Here is a 20,800-nt window from a genome sequence, read left to right as displayed (position 1 = left end):
CTAGGCAAACAAGTGTGTCCACAAAATTTTCAAAAGAACCAAGCCATGTCTGGCAGCTGCACAGGTTTGCAAGCGAGGAGGAGAACTCTGTTGCACACACTCTGTTGCAGTGTGGTAGTCATCAGAAATAGCTAACTTTTCTAATAACTTTGTAGACCATGTGGAGAAAATAAGGTTTGGCATAAAAAGGATGAAGAGTGTGAAGAAAAAATGCTACAGGGTGTAGGAACAGTGTTGTTTCCTCTGTTTTTCGAGAGACTGGAAAAAGTATGAGGGGAACATGGGATTTAAAACTACTTAGGAAGAAAGACCATTTGTGTAGTCAACAAATAAGAAGTTTAGGAGTGTTTGTACAGAGATCACTTTGTCATAATCCTTGACACATTTTGGACAAGCAGATTTCCTTCAGGTTTGTGATGGTAGTGAAAGCTGACCTAAGGATGTTTGCATCATGTTACCTGTAAATTTACAAACTTAATGTTCATGGGTTTATTTGTTGGAAATTATAATTTCTTCTGTTATTATTTTCCCTTAATCCTTTCAGAACTGGCATTGGTTTTCACCTGGAAATTTTATTTTAAATAGCTGGATAAATATTTTAAGCCAGTGTTCAACTTTTTTTCCCTGTTATACATCATGATACATCCAACCTCATTCTGTCTCTTCATACCTCGTTTTGTACTTTGTGATGGCTTATGTAAGGAAAGAGCTATTTAAAATATTGTGTTTGTATGATAGAAAGCAAATGCCTTCTTGCTTTGCTTTAACAGTATGCTGAAAACTGATTTTCACTTACTTTACCATACTGTTCTAATCTGTAACTCATGCTGTGGATTGTCTTGGCTAATACTAACTGTGTCAAGGGCTGCTTTTTCATGGAGATTTTTGGTGTGAGCTAATTGGCAACACACATACTTTAGCATAAAGTTTATTAATTTTTTACCATACTAGTGATACATATACTGCAGTAGCACAAGGAACTTATGAGCATCAAGGAACCTCAACATCCAGAGCCTCAACATCCTTCTTGTAGTGAGGGACCCAGAACTGAACACAGTATGTGAGGTGCGGTCTCACCACTGCTGAGTACAGAGGGAGAATAACCTCCCTGGAACTGCTGATCACGCTGTTCCTGTTACAAGCCAAGATGCCATTGGCCTTCTTGGCCACCTGGGCACACTGCTGCCTCATGTTCAGTCGCTGTCAACCAACACCCCCAGGTCCTTCTCCTCCAGGCAGCTTTCTAGACAGACTTCTCCCAGTCTGTAGCACTGCATAGGGTTGTTGTGCCCCAAGTGCAGGACCCGGCACTTGGCCTTGTTAAACCTCATGCCATTGGTCTCAGCCCAGTGGTCCAGCCTGTTCAGATCCCTTTGCAGAGCCTCCCTACCCTCTAGCAGATCCACACTTTCACCCAGCTTAGTGTCATCTGCAAACTTGCTAAGGGTGCACTCAATGCCTTCATCCAGGTCATTGATAAAGACATTGAAGAGGGCTGGACCCAGCACTGAGCCCTGGGGAGCCCCACTTGTCACTGGCCTCCAGCTGGATTTCACACCATTTCCCACCACTCTCTGGGCCCGGCCATCCAACCAGTTTTCCACCCAGGAGAGTGTGCGCCTGTCCAGGCCAGAGGCTGACAGTTTCCAAAGCAGAATGCTGTGAGAAACTGTGTCAAAGGCTTTACTGAAGTCCAGGAAGATACATCCACAGCCTTTACCTCATCCAGTAGGCGAGTCACTTTGTTATAGAAGGCGATCAGGTTAGTTTGGCAAGACCTGCCTTTTGTGAACCCGTGTTGACTGGCCGTGATCACCCGGTTCTCTTGCATGTGCTTCATGATAGCATTCAAGATGACCTGTTCCATGACTTTTCCCGGCATCAAGGTCAGACTGACAGACCTGTAGTTTCTACATTTCTCCTTGTTGAACTTAATGAGACTCTCGTCAGCCCATTTTTTTCAAGCCTATCAAGGTTCTTCTGGATGGCAGCATGACCCTCTGGCATATTACCACTCCTCCCCATTTTGTGTCATCGTCAAACTGGCTGAGGGAGCTGTGCCCCATAGTGTTTGGGACAAGGTTGGATGAGACTATGAGCAAGCTACTGTAGTGAAAGTTGTCCCTTCCCATGGCAGGGGGCTTGGGAGTAGGTGATTTTGAAGTCCCTTCCAACCCAAACTATTCTATGATTCTGTGATATCAAAAAGGATGGACCCCACACTGACCCCTCAGATATACACCTAGTGACTAGTCTCCAGCTAGACTTACTGTCAATGGCAGTGACTTAACAATGTCACCACCCTCTGAGCCTGGGTGTTCACCCAGTTTTCAATCCATCTCAAAAGGAGTTCACATTGCACTTGCACAAGCGTGCTACACATTAGACATGCCTGTAGGAGACATTTGCAGAACCAAAACATTAAACATGCTTCTGCTAGTGTCAATTACACAAGCAGCAACATTGACAGTATACAAATTACGCAGATAAGATAAGCAGAGGGCAAGTCTGTTATCTATGACTACCCTCATTTGTTCTGAATCAGATCCTAAGAATTTTAGTTTTCCATTTTTGAACTTAAGGCAATCCATGTCATCCCCTCAGATCCTGTAGAAATTGCTAGTTCCTAGTTTATTATGATATGTTTACAGTTGGAAAATGAAATTAAATTAATTAGGGTCTCTTTTAACCTATGCATATTAAGAGTGAAGGATTTGTGATTACAGGGAAAAAGCCTAAGAAAATTAAGATGAAATTTTCTTCATGGTCTGCATCTTTTTTAATACATGTATTTTAAAAATATGTAAATAATTACATTTTCTAAGTAAGCTTTTCCTAAATATCCCCTTTCTTTCTTTAAGCAAATTCCTAAAATTACATGTAGAGTCACTTTTGTGTTCTCTTGCTTCAGTCTGTAATTGTTAATTATTGCCATATATGAGATTGTTCACTGTGGGTTTGTTTTGTTCTTAAAATAATTATTTTGTATCTTAGCATAAATTTCCACTGAAAACCTACTTTGCTTACCATCACCAGCCTCTTGTAACAGCTTTACTGAGATGTCCGTATGGTAAGTTTCTTCATTGAATATTTGCAGCATTAGCCAGCTTCCATGATTTGCAAATGTCTTAAAATAACTTTGAAAAAGATGAAAACAAAATGTTGCCATTTCGTAAATAAAATGTGTTGACTAAGTAATTTTAATAATATTCATTTAATGTATTTTTTTGCAGAAACATCTAATTTTTCTGTAACAATAACACAAACGTAACTTTAAAAGAAAACTGAACCAGAACTGAATAACAAAGAAAGTGCATAATTTTGCAGGAATGAAGACAAATTACTGAGACTGTAAAAATACTAAGTGCTCTTATCTTATAATATTAGGAATTCTGAAAATTTTCATATGTACATTACAAGAAACAGCCTTTTGTCTCTGAAGCTTGAATTCTTGTGAAATCTTTTAGATTTCAAACCTAATTTTATTTTTCAGTTTTCCCATTTTCATAGATCAAGATACCCACTGCTCAACATGGTAAAGTTTTTAATGAGTAAAGATTTGAGCTCAGTACAAGACCCTCTGAGAATGTTATTCCACTGATTATATATTAATATTAGGTAGAACTTACACATGGTACATCAGCCTGATTTGCACATTCCTTGCTGTGCTCCCTCACATGGCGTTGTCGATTAATTTTTCTAAGAAACATGGTAGCAGGTATTGTTGAAAATCAGGAAATTTTAAAATGAAATGTTAGTTGCTTTGTGATAACTGAGTCAAGTTGCAAAAATTTTAATGCTAGCTTGATGCGATCTGTTCAAACTGGACAGACTAGTCTTTTAAGGGTTTTATTTTCATTCTCCCACCTCAGAACTGCCAACTACACACTGGTCTCAACATTTAAAACACATTTCGGATATGCTCAAAGTATTAGTAGAAGATACAGACATTAGGTAAGCATTATTATATTTTCTAATTTTTTGTCCTTTGCATATGTTACTTTGGGAAAAGTTGTATCATGTGAAGTCTTTAGTGGCACTTATAGACCTGACCAATAAGCCTCTGAGTAAAAAAAAAAAATCTCAATATTCTTTTCATTTCAGCAAGTTGCTAGCTACGTAACATAAATGCTTACATGCTGACTCTCCTATTTCTCCCCCAAAACTTTTAAAGCTGATTCTGGATTGAATAACCTGAGAACTTTTCCAACCAGAAAAGCAACTAGGCCTGTTGTGGGTGGTACTGTTTTATGAAGCAGATTGAATTGGCTTTCTGCAGGCTTGCACAAACATGCAAACTTGAAACATCTTGATTTTGTTTTGTTAAAGATATAACTGATCTATTCCCCGTAGCATTTTTTGTCCAAATAGCTGCTGTGATGAATGATAGTGTTTGTCTACATGAGTTCTGCTTTGGTAATAGGTGCTCTAGGATTATATGAAAAGAATGGAAAAAGCTACATTTCTGTCTGTTGCTGCCCTGTAATTCTTTCTTATCGGGCATGTGATGTGACCTGACTCACCTCGAGCTTGGATACGAATGCAGTTCAGTGCTACATCTCGCATGTTCATCCCTAAAGTCTGTCAAACCTTCCTGCTCTTGGAGTATGACCAGTAGCTGACCCTGGCTTCTTAAAGAAATGCATAACTCAAACTCAGAACAAAAAGATACGACAAATATCATCCATCTTAATATGTTACAATAATAGAAGCATGTCCATTGTCCTTTTGTTGCCTAACCCTGTCTTTTTTTCCTTTTTATTGTCTTTTTTCCCTTTTGCTTTGATAGTACAGTGGTTTGAATAGTATTGTACTGGCAAGAGTACCCTCTTACTTCCTTCGGACCTCATGCAAAAATTATGCTTTCTATGAAATCCCTTCTCAGTTACAAAGAAAATGGATCTAGCTTAAGTTTTTAAATAATAATATTAATGAAGAAGCTGTATTCAAGTTTTCTTTATTGCTTAATTCCTGATTTTCCACCCTTTCTACTTAATAAGATTAACAGAGGAACAAAAAAATACTACTATACAGTGCCCTCTGTTTATATAGCTTGCTTTTCAGTGGTTTTATTTTACACCAAACGTAAGTCTTGCAGCAAGGTGTTTTCTGTGTACTTCTGATCAACAGATTGCTTCTGTGCCATTATTTATTATTGTGTGTAGTCATCTCAGTGAACAGTATATTACGTGACATTTAAACATGAAATCAATTGTTGTACATTTTGTGGAGGGAAGTCCCAGAAGAAGCAAAGGGGCTACTTTTGGCAATGACAGTGGAGCAGCTGGCATGTGTGCCGCTACGGAGCAGGCAGGGACAGAAATGGAGAGTACGTGACTCCAAACCGAGCAACGTGATAGTACAGGAAAGTTGTGGTGAGTTGTAAGTGCGGTGGTCCCTAGGCTTTCTAGGCAAGTTAAACTCTGTTCTGCTAGCTACTGGTTAAAATTAGTTTAATGCTTAAAGTTGAAAGGTTTGTATTTACCTTTTGAGCTGTGAACACCTCCAGTTGTAAATAATGTCAGTATTACTCTAGATATAGTTATCTGTTCTCAGTAATTAACTTCTAATTAAATTTAATCTATGATTGTACATCATTGGATTTCAGAGCTGTCTGTCCACTTACATTGTCACAGCTCTGAATTATGGTCAGATAAGGAGATTATTTTGTTGAGGGGAGGGGTTTTGTGCTAGGTCATGATCACTTCTGTTATTTTGGTTTGGTTTTTTTTTTCAAAGGTTTTTAAGTTGCGTCTCCAGATCCTAGTGTCTTCAAAGACTTTACCAGTGCTCATCCTGTTCCTTTAGCCAAGGAATTTTAGTCTCAGAGTCTAGTTCCCTGCAGTCTGAGCCAGGCTGCTACCCCTCCAAAAGCTGTGGAATATCAACTTTTATAGCAGTCACCTCCATACTCTGTTTTCTCTCTAGGACTGTATGTCACTCTGTCAATTTCAGTTATTACGCTTATCCAAAAATACTCATGTGGTGGATTTGTGTCTCAGGGATAGGCTTTCAAGACCCTGAGATTCTATGGCACATAGTATCATTTACACAATCAAAAATTCCTGGGATGCCTGTAGACAGCATCAGTCACCACTATACTCCAGACATAGAATACTACCTGCATATGTCACACCTTCATCCATAAAACTTTGCCTCCCAGTTCTCCAGAAAGTTGTGCACAGCAGCTCTTGGGATTCCCCACAAATAAAACACAAGAAAAAAACTCCTAATTCTTCAAATTTTAGCTGAGCTTAATAGGAATAATTAGTTGTTCCTGGTTCTTAATCTCCTTCCAGCTGTCCTGAATTTAGAGGACCTGAATTTTAAGAATCAGGAGATGAATATTCTTTAAAACTATATATTTAGTCCATCTAAATGTAATTCCTCATGAATTGCCAAAAAACATGTGCCTCCTTAATTACCAAAAACCAGAAAATAGTCCTAGAAGGCAAGAAAGAAACTGGAAGAGAACATAATGTGACAATATGTTAGAATATGACACTTAAATTATGATTTAAAGTTTTGGAAATCCTTCAGCTGGAGAGTATGAGAGTGAGGTTTAATTTTATTATTTATATTTTAATATATGGTATTTTGTCACAGGTTATTAGAAACTCGTGTTAAGGATAATCTGTTCTACTAACAGAGTTAATGTGTTAGTAGTACTGGGTACATCTCATTTGATTGTGACTGCAGATAATAAAAGTATACATTGCTGTTTGCTTAGCAGGTAAGGTATTATCTGTTGAAGAGAAGTTTAATGGTTTCATTTTCCTCTCAGCACCCTTTGCAGTTAACTTTAGGCATCTAAATATGTTAAATAACAAGAAACACTTTGTTGTGTCTTTGTTATTTTCCAGTTCTCTTACTGAACTTTTTGAAATCTGGTTTTTGGTTGCTCGCTTTGGCGAATGGCTGGATATTGCAGCAGAACAATTGCTGAAGGCTGCTGTAGAATCAGATGCTTTGCTGTGGCTGCTGGCGTTTTACTACTGTCCCCACAATGAAAATCAACAAAGGACTCAAACAATGGTAGGTAATGTAGCAACAGTAACCAGCAATAAGCAGTCAAAGCTCTGCTTATATCTTATTGCTCTAAAACAAATGGTGCACACCAGAAAACTGAAGGGTCTACACCTGAGAAGGTTTTAGCTTTACAAGGTCTCCTGGGAATTGTGTTGCAATTTTTGAAATTTTGAAAGAAATTTTAAAAGCTAATTCCTGGGGATTTTCTTGGTGACATTTAGAAAACATTTTTCCTCTTTATAATATATTATATAGATTAGCACCTTCAAGGGGTTTTTTTCTGTGACTTGGGTGCTACTATTCACAAGCAAAACTACTCTAGGAATGATATTTTTTAAATCACTGTATGGCAGAAATCAGCATTCCTGCTTTAGGCATCTTCTGAGAAGGAAACACAAGAGAAATCACAACAGCAGTTAAAGTAGTAAAGATACTTGCCAGACACAGCCCTGAATTCTAATTTTGCCCATTTATTCTGATTTCTCTTAGGTATCTTTACTGATTTTGACAAGTGTGTTTTATTCCCACATGAGGAGTGCTCTGTGTCTGAGTATGCATGCAAATACATAAAAGGCTTTAATTTAGACCTATTACGCAAGCTTGAACTAGCCCAAGCAAGCTGATCTACAAAGCCCAGATTCAAAATCTGGCTGTAGCATCTCTACTTGTCCTTAATTTGAAAACTGATTCTGTTTGATTTAAAAAATGCAGCCCGGTGTACCATGGTAGTCAACATTTTGCTTTCATTATACATATAATGGACTGTGTACAACAGTGTGTTCTGCAATATTTTATTTCCTTCCCCTCTTACCATACAGATGACGCTACAAACACAAGCTTACCTCCCAATCACTTTTATGGGTTTTTTTTTTTGATTTTTAGTTTCTTATAGTTTAGGAACAGAAGTGGAATGTTGTCTGAACAGAGTTAGCTTAGAGGTACAGTTGGTTTTAGAGTGCAGTTTTGGGAAAGAAGGCAGTACCCAAGCAATAAAAATGAGTGAATGAAACTGCAGGACTATAGGTGCAGATCTATATTTGCAACATTGGTATAAATCCAGCACAAGAGAATAAAGTCTTATTGTCCCATATATCAAATCATCTTTCTGTGTGTCCCCTATTGTATCAGTTTGTAATTCTGTTGTAATGTATGACAAACTTTAGTGAGATAAAAGCTTTTCCACTGACAACCCACACAGTTACTCATCTGTTACCAGAAGTGTGATATTTCAGTTCATTATGATTAATTATTTACTTAAAGAAAGACTTTTTTTTTTTTTTCCCCCTGCTGATCAGGCTACTTCAGAAGCATTCCCACAGTTCATACATAGCTTATGCCTTTAGTTAAATTACTTTTTGTTTTCACTTGTCCTTTGGCAGGTTAGCTCTCAGCTCTTTCAAATGGGGTGGTTTCTCCCTCAGTCCTTGTACCTTTCACCAGTTAAGGATTAAGATGAGATGGGAACTTCTGGCACGTGCCAAGTGGGAAGCCTTTTCTTTCAGCATACTTTCGTGTGTGAAGGTGTCGTGCATTCATTACCTAAGATTTTGTCTTTGCTACTTAATTTAGGTACCAGCTTACATATCAGCAAATGTGGAAAACATAGGGTTACAAGGATTTAAAGAAGAAAAAGGCTACTTCTACTGTACACTAGATTTCTGTCATATGTGCATGACAGACAGAATATTCTGCTTCTCGGTATTCAGTAATTTGTTGGAGACTTTTTCATACCTTTAAACTCTGAAACAAAGGAGGAACAAAACTTGGAGGTTGATCATGGTAGCTTTGGCACTGAGAATGAGTCTCGTACGGTATCTGAACTTACGGAGCAGAGTCCTCCAGTCTCAGGCACATGAGGTGGAGGCACACCAAGAACTCCGTGCACAGAGGGATAAAGACTTTTTAGGGTTTAGTATCATTTGTTGCCTGTCATGTTGTCGTGTGCATAATTAAAGAATAGCAGATTTTTCAGACTATTTTATTTGGAATTTTCAATAGGGTAGGAATGAGAAAAGCAAGGTCAGGTAAATGATTGAAACAAATTGTCCTCATCAACATAGTTGAGAAATGGGTGTCCTTTTCCTTTGGGTCTACAGTGGTATATTTTTCTGTTGTTCCTGCTTTTAGTCATTTGGGTTTTTTCTACCAGCTTGTTTGGTTTATCTTAATATAGCGAACAGGATTATTGTTATTTTGCAATAATTGCTTATCATTCTTTTTCCATTGTGTAGATGCCAAAATATTTTTTATTGGCTAACTCAAAAGGTAAAGCCATAGGCTGCAAACAATACAGGAAAAAGGAAGAGACTGCAGTCTTACCAGAACATTTTATCAGCCAAGGCCAGGTTGCATGGGGATTTAATTGATTTGTAGCAGCAATACTGAAGTGACCCCTTGAGGAGCCTCTGTTCTTTTTCCCACAGTGCGGAAATCTGACTATGTTCTGCTGAGGGACTTTCTCGATTTCCTTTTATTATTAAAAAAGGTCTAAATCCTGGCTTGATGCCCTGCCTGCTTAGTTTGCAAGACCAAAGAAAGTTTAAAAATCTGTTCTGCCCACCTCTGTGTGAATCAGTATAAAAGAAATGTATACAGCCCTTCCTTCCCTGTTCTCCCTGCTACTTAAATTCAAACTCTTTTCATGTTTGGGCAGTTTCTGCTGAGGACTGAGTTTCCTGTTAGTGAAAAAATGCAACGGAAAAATATAATAGGTATGACCTTTACCCTTCTCTCATCCTTTGTCCTTTGGATTTGTTTCCTACAGGTAGAAGCTCAAGCAGTCTACAATCAACTAATGATGCTCTTCAGCTGTACAGTCCTTTCTGTCAAAGATCTGGAGGCTGCTGTATACAGTATAATGGATGTAAAGCAGTGTTGTGACCAGAAACTTATAAGACATCTTCTTACCAACTTCTTACTCTTTTCTTCTGGTGGGCATATGATTGCCCAGGAATTTATTCACCATGTAAGTGTTTCTTCCTTCTTTTCTGTTTAAGTTAAATATTTTTCTTTTTTACTCTTTTGCCTTTAAGTTCCTACCTTTTAATAAAAAAACTCCACATAACAGAGAATTAGAGATGATCATGACTGCAGCAACTATATAACTTACTATATATCTGTTTCAGCTACAGTCAAAATGTTTTCCCTCTTGACAAGATCTTGCAAAAGTTGCTCTCCTGACTAGCATAGAATCATAGAATAACCAGGTTGGAAGAGACCCACTGGATCATTGAGTCCAACCATTCCTATCAAACACTAAGCTATGTCCCTTTTAGCACCTCATCCACCCATGCCTTAAACACCTCCAGGGAAGGTGACTCAACCACCTCCCTGGGCAGCCTGTTCCAGTGCCCAATGACCCTTTCTGTGAAAAAATTTTTCCTAATATCCAGCCTGAACCTACCCTTCTGGAGCTTGAGTCCATTTCCTCTTGTCCTGTCCCCTGTCACTTGGGAGAAGAGGCCAGCACCCTCCTCTCTACAACCTCCTTTCAGGTAGTTATAGAGAGCAATGAGGTCTCCCCTCAGCCTCCTCTTCTCCAGGCTAAACAACCCCAGCTCTCTCAGCCGCTCCTTGTAAGACCTGTTCTCCAGCCCCTTCACCAGCTTTGTTGCTCTTCTCTGGACTCACTCCAGAGCCTCAACATCCTTCTTGTGGTGAGGGGCCCAGAACTGAACACAGGATTCGAGGTGTGGTCTCACCAGTGCTGAGTACAGAGGGAGAATAACCTCCCTGGACCTGCTGGTCACACTGTTTCTGATACAAGCCAACATGCTGAAATAGTTGGGAGTAGTAGCATGCAGTTAAGGAATACTTACAGTTCTTTGTGCAAACATTTGGCTTTTCCCAGTTACAAATCACTCCCCTACTTATCCAGCTGCTGCAGAGATGATAGAATTATCTTCTCTGTTTTCCATTGTGTAAAACAGCTAGTTACTAATTGTTAGCATTGATAAAGCAGAAGTTTGGTGCTTTTGCAAAGTCAGAGAAGAAAATAGTGTAATAACTGAGAGAAAACAAAGAAGGAAGACCTAAGAGAGAGTGTCACTTAAAGGTGTGAAAAAAGCTTAAGAGGCCTAAAATGTTGGTAGTGAGCCACAGTGTCTTGCTATTGTTGATGAAAGCCCTGAAGTATATTGGTGCAAATAGTATAATGTGTTCTTGAATCTCAAGATAAATAGTGCTGTCTCACTATCATATTAGGAATTTATTCCTAATTATAAAGCCATACGTGTAATAAGTACAAACCTCGCAGGTCTGGTGCCAGTGTGGTTTTAGCACTTCAAAAGTTTTTCCTTCCGGCAGCAATGTGCTCTTCCTTCTGTAGAAGGTAGATGGCGTGCGTAAGGAGTCTGATTTTATGACACATGGAACTGGAAGTATCTTTTGATGGATATTCCTTCTGGCTGACTAAACAGACACAACATTTTTGTTTTTAAGAAGGACTTGGATATTTCTAGCATTTTAAGTGTAAGTTCACAAATGAGCAATTTCTTCTTAGCATTAGTATGTAATGATAAAATTAGGGGGGAGTTGTATCTATTTTTACAGCCTGCTGGTTTTAGTATTTATCTTCGGAGGAGTGTGGCTGTTGAGCAGTGGTGCTGTAAAATACTAGTCTGTTGCTTTAAATCTCTTCAGTAAGACCAAAGGCAATTTCTTGTTTCTTTACAGAAAGCAACATAACTAACTTTCAAAACCGTGAATATTCTCTAGTGCAGGCTAGTCATGAGCTGTTGAGGCAGGAGTATGTCCATCTGATTAATTTTGACTGTATCTGTATAACTGTTAATGTGAAGCTTGGCTCTTGATGTGATTAAAAAAGACTTGAAGACAACATATAAAATGTAAAATTGTGTGGAACCAAATTGAGATGCATGCCAATGGTTTTAGTTAGCATAGTAGACTTTGGGATTAGCATAGTAGATGAAGTGCAGAAAAGTCCCTCTCAATCTGCAAAAATTGCAGTTTAGGGCCTTTTCATGCTACTTTGTCATCTTCTGAGGGAGGTATTTGTTTTTATTTTTGAAAGCTTTGTAGAATTTAATTGTCTTCCCAGTCCCGCCTAAAACTTTTAGTGGATTTCTAAGGAGATTAATTCTAAATGGTTAGACTGTCTGTCCACTTGTGTTTCCTTTAAAAGATTTTGACAACTTGATTAGTTTCACTGAGATTTAAGAGAACAGTAGAGATCTCAAAGTTGCTGAGTTTTGCCAAGATTTATGAAAAGAGATGCCTTGAGCAGAAGTTGCTTTTGAACTCAGAGCATCTTGCATGTTCAGTGGTGAGGTATGAATCTGTGGTTTTGTTGCAAATATTAACAGAGAATTCTTAGAACTTGCCAACATAATGCAGTGTTTTCCATCTTCTCTGTTTTTCTTCAGATTACTGAGACAACTGATACAAGCAAAGAAGTTTTTAGCCTTCTTATCCGTACTGCATACAGGTTTAAACGTAATGGAGAAGAAAACCAAAGGACTGCAAAGCTGCTGAATGAACTTCTTCAAAAAGTGGCATTGATGGTTTAGATTTTTAATGTCATATACTTATCAAGCCAGCAGATCCGATCTTCATCCAGATGTCAGACTTCCATTAACGTCTTGCACCACAGGTTGCCAAGGGTAGAAAAATATCTACTTAAGCATATCCCACAACTTTGTCTTCCCTCATATGTATTTGAAATTAACCATTTGTTTGGAAATGCTAACCTCTGAGAATGTAACAGTAAATATTAAAGTTGGAAATTTTGTTCTGAGCACCTTCTTTAACAAAAGACTGATGCCATTTAAAGCAGTTCACTCATTTTGTTGTTTATCTAGCTGAGGATCAGTTTTTCTCGCAAGTTACACTTGGTTTTATTAGCAAATCATACCAAATTGCTTTGTTCGTAGCTTTTTCCTAAAATGTTTTGTTCTATAATTTTGTGTTTATGAACCTACTGATGATCTTAAGTGAGAGTTAGTGATTCATGGTGAATGCACTCTGTGTTCTCAGGAAATCAACAATGTTTCCTGAACTTCAAGTTCTTTTTGAAAATGTTCCCAAAATGAAACTCCTGTCAGAGTTGCTAAATTATATTTTTCAGTACTGCAGTTTTCAGAGGACAGAGTTCTCTTCATAGTGCTGTACTAATAGCTGGTCTTTGTCAACAGATGCTGCAGGTAGAGAGCTTCTTGTGGTACAGCCTGTTCTCAGCGTGCCATTGATGTTATTGTTTACTCATTTATTAAATATTCTTTTTCATTCAGACAAAATAGGGCAGGCTCTACATAGGCATAAGGAAACTTTCCAGTTTGAGTGCCAGATTTACTAAACATACCATGTGGTCACAACTTAACTCCTTCCTTCTTGTGTCCAGAAGTAGTTTGCTTGCTTCTTTGTTTGGGGGTTTTTAGTCTCCTGCAAACAGCATGGACAGTGAGCAATGGTTTACTGTTCTATCTTCAGGAAGGTATTTGTTCCTAGAAGTTTTGTGAACCTGTTCCTAGATTAACTAGAAAAATAAGCTTGCAGAATAGTAATGACAAAGGATCTGAACCCTTTTCACCCTTTTCTTAACCCTTTTTACCTATATTTAATGTCAACACTTGTGCTGTGTTCAAAGATGCTACTTGGAATACTATTTTTGGATGTAAAGTCAGACGTATGTATCTGAAATTAACACAGCTTTCTGAATGTAGCATTTGGTTTGGAGCGACGGAAAGAAAAACTGCACGGCTTCCCTTGGCTGTAAGAAATGGAAGGATATTTTCTGTAATGCTGTTGACTGATTACTTACAATTTTTTTCCCACTGAGTCATATCAGATCAAATGACAGAGATTACATGTCTTTCTAGTCACTTTGTTAATTTTTTTAATACTTGATTCCACTAAGAAGAAATAGTAAATATATAATGTATATCTATGAAGAAAGGGATTTTTATCTCTTTTTGGATTAAAAATATTTCTGAATGAAAAATCAGAAAGAGATACGTTGCAATTTTTCAGTTGTTCGTAGCCACATATATCTAAAAAAGCAAAATCAAGCTATTCAGTTTTCTGTTCCTTGAATATCATACCTGAAATGCATAGTATTAAACTAAATCGTTGATCGCAGACCCCATGGTATAGTGGGAACACATGTGGAGTAGTCTATCTGGAACGATAAATTTGTCTCCAAATGATCAATTTGTCTCCAAAAGAATGTTTGGGATTTTTCTTTTTTTGGTGCTTTAATTTCTAATCCAGTTGTTGGATGTGAGATTCTTTGGTTGTCCTCAAATTCTCTCCATATTACAACTGTATGTAATTTTAGCTACTTAAAAGAAAGATTGACAAAAGCTGCAACATATGTTTCTTGCAGAATTGTTAGGAGAATGATTTGGGTATTATATTTGTGTGTGCATTACAGTTGTTGCAGATGAATGTGTAACTGTCCTTTCACGATGCAGTAATTTTTTTCTCCTACCAAAGCTCATGAAAATTCTTCTAACTTTCTTAAACAAAATCAATATCCTGTTAAATAGTGATAAGTCAACTCAAGCAGGAAGGAGATGTGCAGTAAAGGCATAAAGAACAAAAATAGTACAGAATTTGTACATTCTTGTTTTCCTGTCTTTTTTTCTTTTTCCAGAAATATTGCATGATTTAAATATTACAAGGAAGGTTTGCTCATTTCAGGAGGCTTTAAGGAAGAAATGTAATTGATGCTTTGTGTAACTTTAAAAAGATACAACTGTACTAGCATTCTTTTTGCTTTACTTAGCACAGTTATAAATTTTTGGTATTTCTTTTTCCTTGCTCTTTCACAATGCCTGAGTTAGTGATCTAAATTTGATTTAAGCCATGATTTTGTGGCATGTTGAAGCTACTCTTGTTATGCCAGTGGAAGGCAACAGTGCGATTTGGTAGATCTGAGTAATAGAAGATTTCTTGTATGGTGGCTCCTGCATTATACATCTAACATGCATCTTCTTGTCTTGTAATTGCTGCTTTCTGGAGACATTCTTTGGAGCCTTCAGGACTATACTGTTACACAGAACAAGCCAATGAGTTCTGAAATCAGGCTTCAAGTAGCTTGCTCCCTTCCTTCATCTTCACATCAGCACTCCTCCTGGATATTACACTGAATACAGAGAGTTTTAAAGAATTTTTGTGCTTCAAGGAGTCATTTTAAATACAAACATTAATTTTGCCTTGGTTTTTTGATGATGTTTCTTTCCCATCTAAGACTGCTAAGTTAGAGCTTTTTTCATTCTGTAAGTTTTCCACCATGTGGCTGTGTGGTTTCTGTAGGTTTTCTTCTGAAAAAAAGCCACTTCTTTGGCTTTCATTCAACCAAAGTCTTACACAGTGCCTAAATTATACTGAGAAGAATACATTTTATTTTGTCAGTTATGGCAGGAACAGGTATGTTACCAGGTATTGCAATTTACCTAACTAGCAGTAGCATGTTCACTTGTTACTTCTGAGATTTGTGATCAGGTTTTCCTACTTACATCATTGTAGGTGCAAAGAGGTCCTAGTCATAATGAAGATACAAGTGAGTTCATCTTATTTTTGTTGTTAGAATTCATGCCATGGTGGTATATGGTTGGTTTGGCTTTGGTTTGGGGGGTTGCAATCCAAAAAATTCTGAAGCATTATACAAGTTTAGGATGAAACATCTTGCAAAAACAGCTTGCAATTATTAAACCAAACACTGCTAAAACAAGTTTACTCCATTTTTTTGCTATATTATTGAACAACTGAATAAAATGCTAATGTTCTGTGTGAGTGAATAATGTAATGGTGATTAAAATGGAGAAGGTGTGAAATTCTCTGACACTGAAGTGCAACTTCCTGATAGACCCAAGTTTGAAAGATCAAAACCTGGAATGTTACAAGAGAAGTCCACCAGAGCATTGACCGTGTTTTTGAATCCATATTTTTATACTTTCTAGATAGTCTGCAACAGCTTTGTTATGCAACCAGCATGTTTTCCTGGGTGAGACCAGAAGTTAAACCACTGTAGCTGAATTAACTGGTGCTACAGGAAGCCCTCCAGAACTTATTTCAGAGCAGAACTCACATATGGGCCTGTTTAACTGCATTTACCTCTCTGGCAAGTTTTTTGGACTTGTGATACATTTTTTCCTTAAATGCTTGCCTGGATTTAAAAGATATGCTCATGGTAGCTGTTTCATTGCTGCCTTTGCAAGGAGTAGCTTATTCTGGGAATTTGCTGGTAGGTGGTCTGTTCGCTGGTGAGTGCCAAAAAGAGTTTCCCTTGCTTGCATTGGCCATCTTCCTTTAACCAGCTGGCTGGCTGTTGGGAAGAAATAACAGATTTCATGAACCCCTTCTGATGGCTTAAGTGTACTCATAGTGGCTGCGTCCTTTTAGTGGCCAGGAGCCAGCTTGGGATAGGCGTTGGATTGCCTTCAGCTAGTGAAACAGAAATTTGAAATGTCAGCTGGCTGTAACTGAGTTGTAGCAATACAGTTTCTAGGCACAGTCTGTGCCTTACATTGTATTTTATATGCTTGCATGTGTGTAAAGGAAGAGAGGGTGAGAAGCAAGAAAAAAAACCCCAAACAGCATGTTGAAACTCAGTTGCAGAAGTTTATCTGTGTTTTTTGTATTCAGTTTAATTGTAGGACGGTAGGATTAGGAAATAACAATTCCATATAAGACAGTTTACCTGAACTACAACAAAGAGCAGAGTAAGTCTGGCAACACTATGTCTGTAATACATTGAACTAACTTCCTATCTCTTAACGAATCCTGCTATTTAAAAGTATGTTTCATAACTCTTCTGTATTACATCAAATGATAGACTCATTTTATAAAAAAGCAGCTCCTCAAGAACAACATCGCTCTCTTTTCCATTATTTCAAATAAAAACATCTCTTAGGCCCATGAACTTTGGCAGGTGCATATTGCAGTTTTGAAAAGAACACATTTTAAAATGTTCTTGACCATAATGAATAGTTCAGCTTAGTTCTCCACATTCAGAATTGTACTGTCCTTTAGAGTTCTCACATGCATGTGCCAAATCAGCCTGTATATATAGTTTACAATTCAAAACTTCTTGCTGTTTTGATATTACTCCTTAGCTTGCTTATTTATTTTGAGGCTCCCCAAACACGTGCATTGAACGTGTTACTTGCCCGCTACTGTGAAAAGTTCCCTTAATCTTTTGTATATGAGAAAGCAGCTTTTCTTTGTTTTGACTAATGATGCTGTAATTTCTACTGCATATAAGTTTTCTAAAGATAGGCCTTTCAGGGTTTTTTTTATTCTAAACTAACTTGTGATGGTAGCTGAAGTTACAAGTTTTCCATCTGTATTATCATTCCCCATAAAGACTACCAGTAAGTGCTTAAGTGCTTTTAATCTCATGATAGTGCCGCACTCACATACCAGCTGGATTGGTCTGCAAAGAGAGGGAAAAGCCAGTATTGAATTCTACTGAAGATGAGGAAGGCCTTGAAATTTGCTATAGAATTAATTCGTGAGATGAAAATGGCTGATATTTGTGTCTGTGAAGTCAGGCATTAACTGTGAGTTTCTGGTAGGCAGGATCATTATCATCTTTTTTGGAGACATGACAACGATACAGATATTGTTTCCCTAGACCACTGAATTTCTTCTTCAAATACACTGCAAGAATTACTGTTATTACTGAACTTTCCTTTCTTGTGGGCTTGGTTCTTTGCTAAAAACAGGGCTCTTTGCTGAGCACTGTTCAGCACACTTTTGGGACCAGACTGAATTGCTGTAGTTGTCAAGCCCAAACCTTGGAATTAAGCTATAACATGCATTTCAGAAAGTTATTTCTGTTGGGATTTAAAGGTTTCAGATGATAGCTGTTGACTGTTTTTCATCATGGGTTTTCTGATCTTGACTTCTTTTCAACAATCCTGCTTCTACTTACTGTTATTGGCAGAGTGAGCTCTCAGATGCAGTTAACTCTGTAGGCAGAAACATTGCCTTTTCTTTCTCTTTCCTGTCTCTCTTCCTTTCTGCCCAGGATACAAAATGAAGGTAGGTATGACCCATAATTGATTTCTAGGAGAAAGTGAATCAAGTGGGTTGTGCTAGGCAAAGGTATGTAACGGTGCATGTTATCTACTGTGCCAGTATTTGTCAGCTTCTGTGTCCCCCTATGTGCCTGATGCTGGCTCTGCTTCCAGGCACCACCCCAGCACAAATTTTAATATCTTGATTGCTGTTAATTTACACCCATAAAGTTAGAGGTTTTTTTGTCAGATTAACTTCATTCTGACAATCTGTTCTGCCTTCCCAGCAACTGAGGTAGAGACAGTTTTTCATTTCTTATCTCTTCTCTGTAGGTGGGCAGGGTGTACAATGGTAGATCCATTCACTTTTTATTAATCTGAGACCTCAGCTGGAATACTGTGTCTGGTTCTGGAATGCTCTACATAAGAGGGATATGGAGCTGTTGGATCAGGTCCAGAGGAGGCTACAAGGAGGGGCAGGCTGTGAGGACAGGCTGAGAGAGCTGGGGTTGTTCAGCCTGGAGAAGAGAGAGGTCCGAGGAGATCTTACAATGACCTTCCAGTACCTGAAGGGGCTACAAAGATTTGGGGAGGGACTGTTCACCAAGGCTTGTGGTGATAGGACTGGGGACAATGGCTGTAAATTGGAGAGGGGCAGATTTAGACTAGATGTAAGGAGGAATTTCTTCACCGTGAGAGCAGTGAGACACTGGCACAGGTTGCCCAGGGAAGCTGTGGCTGCCCCATCCCTGGGGGTGTTCAAGGCCAGGTTGGATGGGGCCTTGGGCAGCCTGGTCTAGTGGGAGGTGTCCCTGCCCATGGCAGGGGGGTTGGAAGTGGATGATCTTTCAGGTCCCTTCCAACCCTGACTATTCTATGATTCTATGAATTTTATTTTAAGGTAGGATAACCCAAAGTTATGTAAACATCATAGAATGAAGCTGAAGAACTGTCACATAGAACCATATATGAGCTGAATAGCTGTTCTTTGTACTAAGATCCTTCACACACATCTGTCTAAAAAACCAGCAGTCTCCAAGTCAGCTGTTCCCTGCCCCGATTTCTTCAAACTTGGCAAGCTTAATTAATTGTCTTAGAATAGAGTATGGTATTATATCCATGCTGCAAAAATCAGGCATTTGAAGAGCCCAGTAATTGCATGCGACTTGAATGGTAACCCTGCTTTGGAACAGTTCTTCAAAATGTATTGAAGGGGCTGGCAGTCCACAAGTATTTAAAGAAAACATGAAAAGGATTGCCACGTGGCATCCTGTTGTGCTGCCACTTTCATAATTTTTCTGTCAATTCAATTTTACTTTGTGAACCTGAAACATAGTATGGCTTTGGTTTTTCAGACATTTGGAGAGTAAGCTCCTCCTTCCTGACTGCACTGGGAGCAGCAGGTCCTCACTACTTCCAAAACACACCACAAAGCCCAGTCTTTACTAGCTGTGTTTCAAGACAGAGGGAGGAATCATTTCTGGTCATTTTGTTTATCATCTGTTATAAACCTGTGGCTTTGGTGCTGGATGCTTTTGATGCCTTGATGCCAAATTATAAATTACAATGCTAAAAATGCACCAACTTTTAGCATTGACCTTTTTTCTGTGGTGTAGGATGATCACTTTTTTTCAGCAAGAGATCTATCCCACAGCTGATGCTGGTGTTGCTTGATATTAGTAGAAGAGAATCAGCTAGCTTAAGACTTAAGACAGACACTGGTCTTACTGTTTTCTTAGTATGACTGCTTCCTAATTCCAGTTCCTTATAACCAGCTATCAAGTGGGAAATGTGTGCATTCTTGTGATTTGACTGAAGAAGGAGAAGTAAGTGCTAAAGCAGTGGAGAAGCCATGTCTAGAAACCATAAAATGTTGATGGGGATAATTGTTCTTACATAAAATGGACAAGCTTGTGAGTGATTGTTCATATGACTATTAATCTATATTAAAAAAAAAAGGAAGTTCAGCATTCATTATGTAATTGCATTTTTTTTTATATTCAGGCACACAGGGACATTTTTTTTCCTCAACTAAAACTGGGATCTTATTAAAAGGCTGCCTTATAAAAAAATGAACAGGAAGTGATAATGAATTCAGAGCACAATGGGCAATTTCAGCGCAAGGGGTTGCAGTGACAACATCGTAATGGCAGCTACTGCTGCATGACTGAAGGGAACAAGAGAAGAGTCCAAAATGAATGATGATGCCATGGCTACAGGGAAGCAGCATGGGAAAAGTGGAATGAGGGAGAAAGGGGTATATGTTTTACATAAGAGAACAAGAAAAAGGAATCATACTTTCCAGATGTAAAATTGAATGGATTAGGATTAAATTTTAATTGATCATGCTTGGCCCTTAAACAGATGCAGAATGGAGTAAGGTGTCTGCTGATACACTATGATTTCTGGTTTTGTTGTGTTGCAAGAGTTGACTGTAAAGGGCCAAGAATGGCAATGCACTTATATATGTTAAAATACCACAAAATACATTCATTTACTTCTAGGTATGAAGACTTGGTGTCCTGGGGTAGGGTTTTCAGTGGATTAGAGTAAGGTTTTTGTACTCAGTACATGTGTTTAAGTAAATCAACTGGTAGTCTTACTGTAGAAATACATTATTCTATTAAGAGCATGCTTTGCTCGGTGGAAAATACCATTAAGTTGCAGATGTAAAATGTGAATGTTCATTTATAACTACTCCTGACTCTTAAATCATACTTATGGAAAGAGAGACCTGTGAAGGCATGGAAATTCTTTGATCTTCAGGCGCAAAAGTCAAGACAGCAGTG

The 20,800-nt window shown here is 38.2% G+C and overlaps 1 protein-coding gene across 1 annotated transcript in view; it reads left to right on the top strand.

Moving 5' to 3' along the window:
- FANCC (FA complementation group C) overlaps window positions 1-14,064 on the top strand; it is an 81,622-nt gene extending 67,558 nt beyond the window's left edge. Inside the window, exons 11-15 of the mRNA XM_069881030.1 lie at window positions 2,995-3,070; window positions 3,873-3,954; window positions 6,864-7,039; window positions 9,798-9,994; window positions 12,414-14,064. Coding sequence (XP_069737131.1) covers window positions 2,995-3,070; window positions 3,873-3,954; window positions 6,864-7,039; window positions 9,798-9,994; window positions 12,414-12,557 — 675 coding nt within the window. The 3' untranslated portion in view covers window positions 12,558-14,064. The remainder of the gene's footprint in view (window positions 1-2,994; window positions 3,071-3,872; window positions 3,955-6,863; window positions 7,040-9,797; window positions 9,995-12,413) is intronic.
- Window positions 14,065-20,800: the final 6,736 nt, after the last annotated feature.

The sequence above is a fragment of the Phaenicophaeus curvirostris genome, chromosome Z (genome assembly GCF_032191515.1).
Source record: "Phaenicophaeus curvirostris isolate KB17595 chromosome Z, BPBGC_Pcur_1.0, whole genome shotgun sequence".
Lineage (NCBI taxonomy): Eukaryota > Metazoa > Chordata > Aves > Cuculiformes > Cuculidae > Phaenicophaeus > Phaenicophaeus curvirostris.
Note: the sequence above shows the minus strand (reverse complement) of the source record. Positions and strands in the feature narration are given on the sequence as shown.